The sequence below is a fragment of the Nomascus leucogenys genome, chromosome 3 (assembly GCF_006542625.1).
Source record: "Nomascus leucogenys isolate Asia chromosome 3, Asia_NLE_v1, whole genome shotgun sequence".
Lineage (NCBI taxonomy): Eukaryota > Metazoa > Chordata > Mammalia > Primates > Hylobatidae > Nomascus > Nomascus leucogenys.
In genome coordinates, this window is record NC_044383.1 from 130,873,458 (window position 1) to 130,887,574 (window position 14,117).

Consider the following 14,117-nt stretch of genomic DNA (forward strand, 5'->3'; position numbering starts at 1 on the left):
GGCCTGGGGTATGGCCATACCCCAGTGTGTGACTGAAGTGGGACATAGAAGGTTCTAGAAATGAGATGGCTTTTAGAAGGTCATCACTGCATCTCTAGAAGTGAAGTGACAGATGGTAGCCCTGTCTGGCGTTGTGCTATCAAAGGAGAGGGGAAGGGCACATTGGCTTTAGTAGATGAAGCTAAGGGGAAAAGGGTGTGTAGGAGAGGAAAAATAATATCTTCTTCCCATCTTAGTTTCATAGTTGAGGCTCCTGTAACAAAAGACAGATTAACAAGAGAAAAGCATACAAATTGATTTAATATAAATTTTACATTACATGGAAGCCTTCATCAGGAAGAGAAGACCAAAAGAAACATGGAAGCCTGTGTATTTTTATGCTTAGGTTTGATGAAGAGTGGACAGTTGTGTAGAAGTATGATTGAATAAGAAGATACGACCTAATGCTAATGAACTAGGGGAACTTAGCAAGGCCTGTTTGTTCAGATTCTTCTCTGTGTCCTTCTGTTTTCAGTGATAAGGATGTTTCTTCCCTCTAGGAATAAGGAGGGCACCTCTCAAATAAGGGTCTTATGACCCTTTAGGGAAGAAGGGTGAGAGAAGGTCAGAGAGATCTTGCTACGTCTGCTGTTTTCTCAACTGCCAATGTGCCATATTTGGAGTTAGTGTGTCCTGAACCCTTGCCAAGTGTAAACATCCTTTTCCCTTGGTTTTTATGAAAGAGAGATTATACGGCCACGAATGAAAAAGATGATATAGGAGATGGCATTATCATGGGAGCTTCGGGATTGATTCAAGGAGATATGTTGAAATAGTAATTATGAACAAGATGTAAGGTAATGTGTAAAAGAACACAGAATCCACTGTAATGGAGAAAGAAAGGTAGATAGGCTGTATGCATATAGTGAGGTACAGTAACTGCATCCATGGAGAGAAAATGTGAAATAGAGCAAGGTAATGGAGGAAATAGTAAAAGGAAAGGAGGAAATAAGCAAGGAAAGGTTAGCCAGGATAGAAAGGTAGTTTTAGAGACATGTTAGCTCAGGGAGAAGAGACAGGATATTTGCAAAATTTTGTAGCTTGAAAGGTCAACAGCATCAGCTACTTCTAGCATTTCAATTGCAAGGGTAGATTCATTGTCCATGTCATAGTTTAGTTGCTGAGCTTTACATAGGACTAGTTTGTACTGGTAGCTTTGATGAGTTTAGTGAGAAGAGGCGACGACAGGAAACAAATACCTCGATGAGAAATAGCTTATTAAATTAATACCACTCAAAACAGATTTATATTGCAGGTTTTAAGCAAATACAGTTGTTTTTAAAGCAAGAGGTTCAAACATATTCTTGTTGATATTGATTAATATATAGGGAAATGAACCAAAATTATGTTTTCCATGAGAAGAATCATATTTTCAGTAAGAAGAATTACAATTTTCTAGTAAAAAATATCGAATTTTTTTTTTAAGTTAAAAGATAAATTGTGCCTTTTTTTATGAACTATATGCCATTGGCAAAAATAAAACCCATACACACACACACACAAAAAAAAAAAAAAAAAAAGAACAAAGAAAAAAATCTAGAAGCAGTTGTTTTGACCAATCCTTTCCACCCCTGCCAGCATCAATGTACTTCGTAAGACTATAAAAATCAAATATTTTAAAAATGCTGATTCATTCTTTGGAAGGCTCTACCTTGAGTTAGGGTAGTTTGTTTTTCAGCAGTCTTGTCTCTTCAGATGTGACGTGGGTGTTTGCCAATATACTGAAAACGCAGCATCATGGCTCTTTCTCTGACCTCAGCATCCTGAAGTGGTGTTTCAGCTCCTGCTCACCTTACATTGTTTTTCCAGTAGGTCCAGTGCATTTAGATGTGTCATTAGCTTTTAAGGTGAGGTTTGGGCAAAATCCATTTGACTTTGGATGACTTATCATCCTACTGATTCTTGACTCTTTGGTGATTCTGCTAATGCTAATTTTTTTAGCTTCATATTTTTTCATTAGGACTTGAAAGTCTGAGCTTTTCTTACTGATTGCATCCTATCCATGGCATTCAAATGTGTCTGAATTTCAACTTGTTGAAATCATTGAAACTTAAATAAAAATTCAGAGGTTGTTTTATAGTTAAAAAAAAAAACCTGTTAAGAATGTCTTTAAAATAAGTCTTGTGATAATGAAATGTACCGCTTAGCAGTATGCATATACCAATTGGGACTACTGATTTCTATATTTAAGAAGTAACTTTTGCTAATGAGGGTGCTGTTCAACAATGATTTTAGCACTTGTGCATGATCCAAATGATAACGTTTAATTATTCTGCCTGCGTGCCAAATGACTGTTTTTTTTTATGTATAACCTTGATTTACCTCTTTGTAAATCCTTGTTTTCCTCTGTCTGTAATTTATTCATATTTGTAATTAACAGTTTAAATCCACTGTTTGGAGCATTAAGGAATTAGTTAATACTGATATCTTAAGTTAAAAAGTGACACCCCAAAAAAAAGTTGTTGGGAGAATTAAAACAAATATTTTTTGTTTTGTTTTGTTTCTTTATTTGTGGTTCTTTATCTTATTTTGTTTAAGTTGGTAATTAGAAGTTATGTGTTATGGGATTTAGGTTATTTGGTAGTATTGTAAATAGCTTCCGTTTGTGTGTTGCTTTGTGGGTCTTGGGGATAATAGTAAGAGTCCTTTGAGCTGACCTAGTAAAGCCATTTATTCAAGGATCACTTGATTATGAATACTGGGTGGGGGGGGTTAGCTTTTCTACATTCTAGATTGTTCTGTACTTTATCCTTGCTGCTTCTTGTGGTACATATTAGTGAAAAGGGAACTTTCAGCCATATATTAATGCTTTTGAAGTTCAGTAGTGCATAGATTTCAGCATAAAGTAAGATTGTACAGTTTGCAATATGAACAGGGACATATAGAAGGATACACATGCATTCATATAGAGATATACAAACTCAAGCAAAAGATAGAGTAACTCTAAATTATGTTCCATGTGAAATATCTATATTTGTTCTCTATCAAGGATAAAATAGAAGAAAATTTAAAATTTCCTAACTATTTTGGTTGGTAAAATACAATCTCAAAAGTAAAAAATTATTTGATTTCACCTTACAAGTGATTTTCTTTAGGGTTTTGCTACAGATAGATGTATCACAGGGTACATTTTATAATTCAGTGATAGTTTCCATATTTTATTTATTCATTTATATTAGTTGGTGGGGAATAAGTAAAAAATTGATTAATCCTTATTATACAGGTAATTTTTCATTGTCTTATGGCGACTTATTAGCAGTATGGTGGAGTAAAGTACATTTTCAGAATTCACATGCCTACTTATCTGTGTAGGTTCAGTTCTAAAATGTTTTTCACAGTGAGTCACCATCATTAGCTTTCCAAAAATGACAATTTCAAGGACAGCCCTAATTTGTATATGTGAATTTTTATGTGCTTGTTGAAAATCAGTCCAGAGGCATCTGGGGAAGATGGTGGTAGCATGGCATCAGAGTTTTTTTGTTGTTGTTGGGTTTTTTTTTTTTTTTTGAGAGGGAGTTACGCTCTTGTTGCCCAAGCTGGAGTGCAATGGCGTAATCTTGGCTCACTACAACCTCCGCCTCCTGGATTCAAGTGATTCTCCTGCCTTAGCCTCCTGAGTAGCTGGGATTACAGGCATGCGCCACCACACCCAGCTAATTTTTGAATTTTTAGTAGAGACGGGGTTTCACCCTGTTAGCCAGGTGGTCTCGATCTCCTGACCTTGTGATCCGCCGGCCTCAGCCTCCCAAAGTGCTGGGATTACAGGCATGAGCCACCATGCCCGGCCCAGAGTTTTTCCACGTCTTTTGCCTTTGCCATTTTCCTTCCATTTGTAAAGTAGTTACATTCATAAAGAGACATTTGTAAAGGGAATAACCAGACAGCAAAACTAAAATGTGCAGCGTTTGCAACCAAACTAGATGACAAGAGAGATCCAAAATAAATCCAGGTGGCGATAAGCCACCACCAGCCACAAAACGTACAAGACATCACTGCCTGTATGAGAGGAAAGAAAAGGAAGTGAGGGTGCCTAAGAACTGGATAGCCCCCAAAATAGGCGACAGATATTTAATGGAAAGCTGGCTTGAGAGCAGAGCTAAACCTGGAAGGGTTTTGCCATGCACAGAGACTAGGGTAAAAAGGTGTGACATTTCTAGAATGCTCTTGCCTGCTGTGAGCTCTCAGACTGGACCCATCAGAGCTTCCTTCTAGAAAGAAGGTCTCACACTGAGCAAAACCTGTGGGAATAGAATCAATATGGAGCATCTTAAGGCAACAGAAATGAAAGGAGAGGGCCTAGTCCAAAATGTGCCTGTGTGCTGGTAGAGGGTATGGGGGAACAGGACCAGAAAGTCCCAAACTCAAGTACTGCTATGAATGGAATGTTTATGTCCCCCCAAAATTCATGGGTTGAAATCTAATCCCTAGTGTGATAGTGTTAGGAGATGGGGCTTTGGAAGTGATTAGGTCACGAGGATGGAGCTGTCATGAATGAAATTAGTGCATTCATAAAAGTGACCCCAGAGAGCTCTCTCTTCCCTTCCACCATGGGAGGACACAGTGAGAAGACGCCTGTGTATGACCCAGAAAGCAGACTCACTGGACAACAAATCTGCCAATCCTTTGATCTTGGACTTACCAGTCTCCAGAACTGTGAGAGATAAATCTCTGCTGTTTTTTTTAAGCTGCTCAGTCTATAGTATTCTGTTATAGCAGACTGAATAGATTGAGACACGTACTGTAATTGTAAATACCACAAAAAAGCAAAAGAAGAGGAATCTCTGTGAAGTTAGAAAAGCTTTCCTCAACCTCACTTCATTATAAAAGTTTAGGAAAATTAATTGTACAACCAAAAAAAAAATGAGCAACAAAAGTATCAAGACCAAATCTCATATAAAGCAATTTTAAGAAAAAGAGATAAGGAACAAAATTATATCACTACAAATAAAGCATGCCTGTGTAACTACCTTATGAATGGGAGGAAAATAGAAAAGTGAATCTATATTTTAATGTTTTCACTAATCCTATGGGTGGTAGTATTGGTATTAGTGTTCTAAGACTATTATGTACGTAATATGATAAAAAGCAAATGAATAATTATGGGATTGTCTAGGTCTATTATCTCTTGTGTCCGTGAGAACCAGATTTTTGGTTTTGAAGAAAGGAGATAGAGGTGTATTAGAAAGCAAGTTAAGTTAAATCAGAAATTTGAATTGGAATCATCAATGTAACTTCAAGATAAATTTTACCTTCAAATGCATGTTTCCCAGCTCCGTGCAAAGAAAAAGCCTGTTAACACTGAAAAGGCCTAAAAGGTGTGCTTGGAACATCTTGTAATAGTAGCTAATAAGGAAGCTGTTGAAGACTGTTAGAGTCACATTAAAAGTTGCCAACTGAACTTGACCTTCAGTAATGAGAATTGCAATAGATTGAACCCCATCAAATACATTAAAATCTTTGAGTTCCTCATGATATTTAAAATGAACAAAAGCATTGATCATCTTTGGAAAATGATAGGAAACCATTTCATGATATTGAAAATTAGTCAACACAGTCAAACATTTATCCTGACTTTTCTAAATGAACTGTACCACAGAGTACCTAAATGTTAGACGTGGTGATGTTTCTTTATAAAAGTTTGTATTAGGCAGGGTTCTCTAGAGGGTCAGAGCTAATAGGATAGATGTGTATACGAAAGGGAGTTTATTAAGGAGTATTGACTCACATGATCACAAGGTGAAGTCCTACAGTAGGCTGTCTGCAAGCTGAAGAGCAAGGAAGCCAGTTCGAGTACCCAAACCTCAAAAGTAGGGAAGCTGACAGTGCAGCCTTCAGTCTGTGGCCGAAGGCCCAAGAGCCCCTGGCAAACCACTGGTCTAACAGTCCAAAAGTTGAAGAAGTTGGAGTTTATGTTCGAGGGCAGAAAGCTTCCAGCACGGAAAAAGATGAAGGCCAGAAGACTCAGCAAGTCTGCTCTTCCATCTTCTCCTGCCTGCTTTATTCTAGCTGTACTGGCAGGTGATTAGATGGTGCCCAGTGATTAGATGGTACCCACCCAGTTTGAGGGTGTAACTGCCTCTCCCAGTCCACTGACTCAAATATTAATCTCCTTTGGCAACACCCTCACAGACACACCCAGGAACAGTACTTTGCATCCCTCAATCCAATCAAGTTGACACTCAATATTAACCATCACAAAGTATTCCAAGTAATAAATGAAAAATGAATGATAGAATGACACCGTTTTGCAATTCCCAATGAATGGATACGGACACTTAGCATGAACAGCTGCTAAGATCACATAAGAGAGATGACAGCTATTATGTGCCTCCTATAACACTGCCAAATACCACTAATTGTCTTGACAAAAGTCTGATGCATTATCTGGATCAAGTTGCAGATTTGTAGGAGGTTATCAAGAGGACAGATGAAAGTGTTGAACTGTACCAAAAATAGACATTCTGTAAAATCCAGACTCTGGAAAACTCTGCAGGTCAAATTGTCTGAGTTTTCCAAGAAACTGTAGGGAAATGGCAGGTGTGGAGGAGGGACCTGTAAGTTAAAAGTGATTTAAAATATATCAGATTTTTTTTTAATGAGCAAAACCAATTAAGGATAGACATTGGAGTGATAAAACTATTTTTAAAACATAATTCAAGTTATGTACTACTTCAAAAAATGAAGTTGATGGTTATAATAGAGAGGGGAAGAGCGTTGTGCCTGGGAGGGGCTTCTCGAATGTGCAGCAGTGTTCTGTTTTCTGACTGATAATATTTCATTAAGCCATACATTTTTCTGTGTATATATTTTGTTTGACTTTAAAATAAAAAGAATTATAAAAATAAATCAGTCTAGTCACCAAAATTTTACAAATGGCTCTCTCTGGATGGTCAAATAGCTGGCAATTTTTATTTTATTTTTATTCCTTCATGTATATTTTATTTTTCTTTCTAGTTGTACTTATACCAAACATGTGTTATATACACCATTTAAATCTTTTTTAAGTAGCTGGGACTGCAGGCACGTGCTGTCATGCCTAGCTTTTTCTTTTCTTTTCTTTTTTTTTAATTTTTTTAATAGAGATGGGGTTTTGCCATGTTGCCCAGGCTGGTCTCGAACTCCTGAGTTGAAGCAATCTGCCCTCCTTTGCCTCCCAAAGTGCTGGCATTACAGGTGTGAGCCACTGCATCCAGCCTATTTAGAAAATGACATTTTAATATAATTTTTTAAAAAACCAACCACATGGCATCTAATCAGTACTTTATTTAAAATGAAGGAAAAATTTAGGATGCAATATTAGATATTTTAGTCAATAGCTATGGATTCTTTCTCTTTCAAAATTTAAAACAGTTCCATTTTTCTAGAAGCAATGATGTAGTCTTATAAAAAGACTCAGGTTTTCAAGAACATTTTGTTTCCTTACTGAACTTGGTTGGAGTCCATCAAAGGCTTAGTGTGAGTTTACTTAGGCTTCAAAAACCTGATGATAATCTCCTCAGAGGCCATGATGGTTAAATGAGATTGAAGGAAAGCAATTTATAAGGTACAAGGTCCGATGCTAACATGTTACCCTTGTGTTTGATCTAATGGGATCTGCAAAATCTGTTCTTTTCTTACAGAAATAGACAGAAACCGAATCTTCCAAGAAATGCATTTAAAATGTTGGATAATTTGTGTAGTAATGATTGTTCCTTTCAATTTTATATTTCTATCATAATATCAAAAGTTATTTGCTTAAAAAAAAAGAAAAATGTATTATACCTAGTGTAAAGATAGAGTTGAGTTTGGTTATATTTATTATGGTAAGTGGGTGGTTCTCTTTTTTCTTTCTTTTTCTTTTTTTCTAAACCAAACCATTACTTTAGCATTTTAAAATAGAGAAATATTAGGTACTACCATTATATAATAAAAATCGGACCAAGTATAAATGTTTTAACATTTTTGGTGCAAAATGGGTTAAATTCACTTTATTGGCTCTATCGCAGCTGAAGAATTACACTCTGATAACCTGAATATAATCCCTAATTCCTTGGGATGAATTACTTTTCACTTTTTCTTTTAATATTGCATAAAGTGTATGGCAATAGTGAGTTAATGCTCTTAGATTACAACTCTTTGTGCTAGCTTTTCCTCAAGGAAATAAAAATAAGCTATTTCTATGTGAGTGTGTACTAACTTTTAAAAACATGTAAATATGAGTGTTATTAGAAACTGATTTCAGTAACTACTATAACTTTTTGGGACAGCAAGTAGTTGTTTGTTGATTATTTTGTGCATGGGATAGAAAGGGGTTGTTTTTGTTTATTGGTTGGTTTTGCTTTGGTCTTTCATGTCTTGAAAATATTTAGCTAAAGAATGTATGCTGTGCAATTGGACTGGCACTTTTGAATAATGTGTCTTTTTTTCACAAGCAAGAGTTCATGTTGGAACTCAAGTATAGATAAACTAGAAGAACTGATGCTAAGTAAAAGAAGCAAGTCATAAAAGACTATATATTATATTAATTTGTTTATATGAAATGTCCAGAATAAGCAGATTCATAGAGAAAATAGATTAATGCTTGCCATGGGTTGTGGGAGGAGAAGGATCATGGGTACAGAGTTTCTCTTTCTGGTGATGAAAATGACCTGTAATTAGATAGTGGTGATTTTTTTTTAACTTTATGAATTCACTGAAAACCACTGAAGTGTAAACTGTACCATACCCTTTCTGAGGCACACTGGGTAAGGGGCCTGATGCCTTGCCCACCTGGCCTTTTCTCCCACCCACTCACTCCACTCAGGGCTGTGAACTGAAGACCTGGATATGGCTTGAAAACCACTGGCCTAAGAGATCAAAACTTTTACATTGCTAGGTGTGGAGTTTACTCCCAAGTAAAAGCTGGAGTCCATTGCTCATTAAGTATTTCTCTCTATATTAACAGTGTACTAAGAACAGACAAAGAAATAAATTGGGTCATAAATGCTTATTCTTACACACAAGTCCTCTTTATGCATTTCTATTATGGAAACTTCTTTTTTTCCTTCCTTACCAAGACATTTAGGTTAAGCATATCTCTAAACTAAATTATCTGCAGTTGTGATAACCATTGCAAAAGATGTGAAAATCGTTTATAGTAGATGATATATCATTTTGGCTTTATTCTGAGACCCAGATATTGCTTCTCTAAAAGTTTCCTTATTTACTCCCAAATACAATCTGTTTTTTTTTTTTCCTTTTCTGCCTGGTAAGAGCTGAATACTCTCAAACCGCCAGATCTTATAACAACCCTTTTTCCTCCCCAGGGTTTCCTTGAATTCTTTTTCTTTTCATAAATAGCTTTTTCTTCTGCACTTTTGCTGTGCATTTGGGAAGCCCTATATCCATATAACTGCAGATCATTATGTAATTAATATTCAGTTATTCAGGAAAAGATTGGTCATTGTGAATCTGATGGCAAGGCCTGGTGATAGCATGGGCCTGGCATCTTGTTGCAGGTTGTTTGTTTTGTCAATGTAAAAACTGATGAATTTTACATGATAAGTAGCTGTGGCTTAATCTTGCCTCATCTCTGCTTTGCAAGCCGAAAGAATCAAAAGTTCCCTTAATTATGTACTAGAAGCAGACATGTTTTGATAGAATGGGAATGGATAGAAAGTGGCAAAACTATATAAGGGTTGACTCAGAACTTAGTTGTTCTCAAAAATAGTTGTTTTTCTTTTTCTTTTTTTTTTAATTTTTGGCTGGGTGCGGTGGCTCATACCTGTAATCCCAGCACTTTGGGAATCTGAGACAGGTGAATCACTTGAGGTCAGGAGTTTGAGACCAGCCTGGCCAACATGGTGAAACCCCATCTACTGAAAATACAAAAATTAGCCAGATGTGGTGGTGCGCACCTGTAGTCCCAGCTACTCAGGAGGCTGAGGCACGAGAACTGCCTGAACCTGTGAGGCAGAGGTTGCAGTGAGCTGAGATCGCGCCATTGCATACCAGCTTGGGTGACAGAGTGAGACTCTGTCTCAAAAAAATAAAAAAAGTTTCTGTCTGCAAAACAAGTTTCTGTGAGTCCTGGGCATGCATGTTGTGAAGGAAAAGCTGAAGGGCAGGGACAGGGAGCAGGCAGCAGGTAAGCAAATATACTTATCACTCAGTGTCTGTGATTACAAGAAAGTTTCTCTCTCCTTCCCCTCTTCCTCCCCCTCCCCCTCCTCCCCCTCCCCCTCCTCCCCCTCCCCCTCCTCCCCCTCCCCTCCTCCTCCTCCCCCTCCTCCTCCTCCTCCCCCTCCTCCTCCCTCTCTCTTTCTGTCTCTAAGAAGAGGGAGTGAGGTATAATGAGTGGTAGGTTGAGCAGCCAAGTTGGAGCCAGAGGATCATGGGCTTCATTAAGTTCTATGCAGATAATGTAAATATTTTAAATGCATCTTCAGAAGGATCGCAGTTGATATCTGTATTGCAAATAGAAACTAGAATTGTGATATACAGTAGAAAACTGGGGCTTGGAGAACAATAGTTCATGGGATAAGATGATGGGGTGGGTGGGGTTGGGGTAGTGTTAGTCCATATCTCCCTAAATGATTATCAAACGAATCATTTAAAAATACCTAATGGAACAGTGACATTTTATAGCACTATTAAAAATGTAGTTCAGGTAAAATAATTATAGGTCTACCTAGTTGGGAAAGGACAAAGAAATCGACAGTATTCCTTCCCAAACAGAGCACCAGTATGGCCCTGCTCTTTCTCTCTTATTTATTGTCTTGTCTTTTTCCCCACTAGAATATATGCTGGTTTGTGTGTAGCCAGCATCGACTCTGTGGCTAATTTCCATTAACTCAGCTTGGTTAAAACCATATAATAGCCACAATACTCTGTCATCACTAAATTAATAGCAAATTGAAAATTTTTTTAGTAATAAGAACCAGCCAATAGTTTGGAAAAATTTCAAAACTAATTTTACTTTTTGGCCCAAGTTTTAAAATATTGTGGAAATGAACTAGTTATGGTTTATTTTCAACAGAGAATGAAAAATTATAAACTTGTCACTGGATATATTTAGTGATGAGTTCTTATTGGCAAGTGTTTTCATGAGACTGTGCTTTATTTCAAAAATGCATAAAACTACCAGAACTGTTGACATTTAATTGCATCAATTTACATCTGCTCTGATTTTGTTATAGATGGTTATTGCCTTCCATTTTACTGAGAGAAGTGTAATTGTTTTCAACCTTATAGACAACGTCTGGGGAAGATGTACGAGACTTTACAAAGGTGCTTAAGAACAAGTTCAGGTCAAAGAAGTACTTTGCCAAACACCCTCGACTTGGTTACCTGCCTGTCCAGACAGTTCTTGAAGGTGACAACTTAGAGACGTAAGTTTGATTTTAATATTAAATCTAGTGTGAACATTTATATCTGATGTTGTCTTTTTTATGTTAGTAACACGAGAAATTGTTTAATACCAATTACATTTTAGAGGAGGTAAATTAAACTTGGAATCAGTCTTCACAACATGAATTTTTACTATTTTTTGACAATGTCACAGCCAAAATTTCAATTTTAACCTTGCACATGTCCTTAAATTTTAAAAATATGTATTAATATGTCAGCCTTAATACACACTGGTCATCTCTTTTGTTGGTCATCTCTTTTCTTTTTAAAAATACTTAAAGTGTAGCATTATATAGTCTTTCTTTTTTTCTTTCTTTCTTTCTTTCTTTCTTTCTTTCTTTCTTTCTCTTTCTTTCTTTCTTTCTTTCTTTCTTTCTTTCTTTCTTTCTTTCTTTCTTTCTTTCTTTTCCTTTTTTTCCCCTTATGGGCGGTGTTTTACTATTTCTCAGAATATGTTTTATACTCTTTTTGCATATATGTAATATAAATTTATTAATAATACTTAATCTGTTGATTCAGATATTTATGCTAAAATTCTAAAATATCACATTATGATTCTAATCTATTTTTGTTGAAAATGAAGACAGCAAACTGAGATAGCTTTATATATTACATAAAATAGAAAAAATTTCAATTTTAACTTTGCACGTGTCTTTAAACTTTGAAAATATGTATTAATATGTCAACCTTAATACACACTGGTTATCTCTTTTGTTGCTCATCTCTTTTTAAAAATACTTAAATTGTGGCATTATATAGTCTTTAATTCTTTTATTTATTTATTTATTTTCCTTTTTTTCCCCTTATGAGGGGTGTTTTACTGTTTCTCAGAGTGTGTTTTATACTCTTTTTGCATCTCTTTAATATAAATTTATTAATAATACTCTGTTGATTCAGATATTTATGCTAAAATTCTAAAATGTCACATTATGTTTCTAATCTATTTTTTATTGACAAGACAGCAAACTGAGATAGCTTTATATATTACATAAAATAGAAAAAATTTATTCCAAGTGTATAATTTGAGTTGGTTAGCATAGATGAAAGTTTCAAGATGGTGAAATTACTATGTGATTATAAAGCAAAGGGAATAAGAATTTATGGCCTGAAGTGAAAAGAAAAAAATGTTTTTTAATGACCCAGAAAAAATGCAAAGAAATAATTTTAAGGTACTAAACAATTATGTGTTAAGATCAAAATAGATAGATTTTAGATCTTTGAATTGCTTTTTCATATGTCAGCATAAATATTCCTGCTAAGGCCATTTTCTTGTGGTTGAATCTTGGGGAAAATGAACTTTTATTACTAATCATCAACAGAGTGCCTAGTTGTATAGCATAATGAAGTTCTAATCAGAGAAAGACACCATCTCAGATGACTAGAGAAGAGAAACTCAAAAGTGTGAAGTTTTCTACTTTATAAAAAATAGAGAAAATTGTAATAAGAAGTACAAAAAATGTCAAGTGCAATTTTTGTGAAATGAAACTTTAACCTTCAAATTCATATTTCATTTTATTTTGTACATGAGAGAAAATCAGGGAATAGTAATATTTTAGTGCATTGTGATAGTCAATGTCTCAAACATGTCGAAATAGAAGAAAACAGTATTTGGTCTGCAGACCAAAATAGATTTTTAAAAATCCCTGTAGACCTCAAACTTTGCTACATTTATGTACCAGTTTATCTCTTTCATTTGTGGAATGGCTAAGAAATAGAAGGAAGACCAAAGCCAAAGCATAGGAGATACCTTTTTCCCTCTATAGGTAATGTCATGTGTGTGTATGCAGAAAGAAATACAATGCAAATGCATATTTAGATAGGTCCATGTATAACACATACACATACAGAATGTAAGAAAAAATTTCAGCTTCATCATTACTATGCTTGATATCAAACTGTGTACACTTAAGATATATTCTTTACACTTGATATCAAACCGTGTACAATTAAGATCTATGTCTTTCTAAACATTCTTTTGCATAGTACAATTTAGAAAAAGTTTTAATAAAGCAATTTCAATTGAAAGAGAGCTATTCGAATACATTCAGGAACAGTAGACCTTTGGTCCTCTTTTTGATTCGTGGGTATGTTTTTGTCCTTTCCTTCAAAAGGTTGTGTGATAATAGATTCTTATTTGTCTTAGTATCTAATATATGTTTAACTGTGCTGATGCCTTAGGATAAAGACAAAATTGTACTTTTTTTTGTATCCCATCCAATTAACCTTTGGAATGGATAATTCTGAGGCACAGAATTATTACTTGGTGCTTTAATTTACGGGATAATTTGATAGGTTTGAACTAAGCAATGTGCCTTTTAATCTTTTGCTAAACCATTGGCATTTTGCATCACAAATATCTACACCCTTTACAGGAATCATGCAGATAGATGCATATTTTATACTCCTTTAAAACATTTTTAATTTGCCTTTCAATGTCAAAATAATCATTGGTGTCAGTCATCCTATTCTGAGTGACTCTATTAGGTAAAAATTAAAAGTAAAGCATGCCAAATAATTTTGTACTGTGATTTTGGGGTGTAATTCTGAAAATGCCTCTCCTCAATTCATTCAATTGAAAATGAATTTATGGTCATTTTTAGTGAGAGGAAAACAAGAGAAAAAAAGGAAGGAGTGTAAGCCTGCATCAGATGCTCCAAGATCCTTATTGGAAAGGTTTATGAACTACTGGATGTAGTGGGCAGGTTTTCTTT

The 14,117-nt window shown here is 35.4% G+C and overlaps 1 protein-coding gene across 3 annotated transcripts in view; it reads left to right on the plus strand.

Annotated features, from left to right (window-relative positions):
* UTRN (utrophin) overlaps positions 1-14,117 on the plus strand; it is a 573,765-nt gene that overhangs the window by 530,033 nt on the left and 29,615 nt on the right. For all 3 annotated transcript variants that reach the window (XM_030809793.1, XM_030809794.1, XM_030809795.1), the window contains one exon: positions 11,251-11,387. In XM_030809793.1, the coding sequence (XP_030665653.1) occupies positions 11,251-11,387 (137 nt within the window). The remainder of the gene's footprint in view (positions 1-11,250; positions 11,388-14,117) is intronic.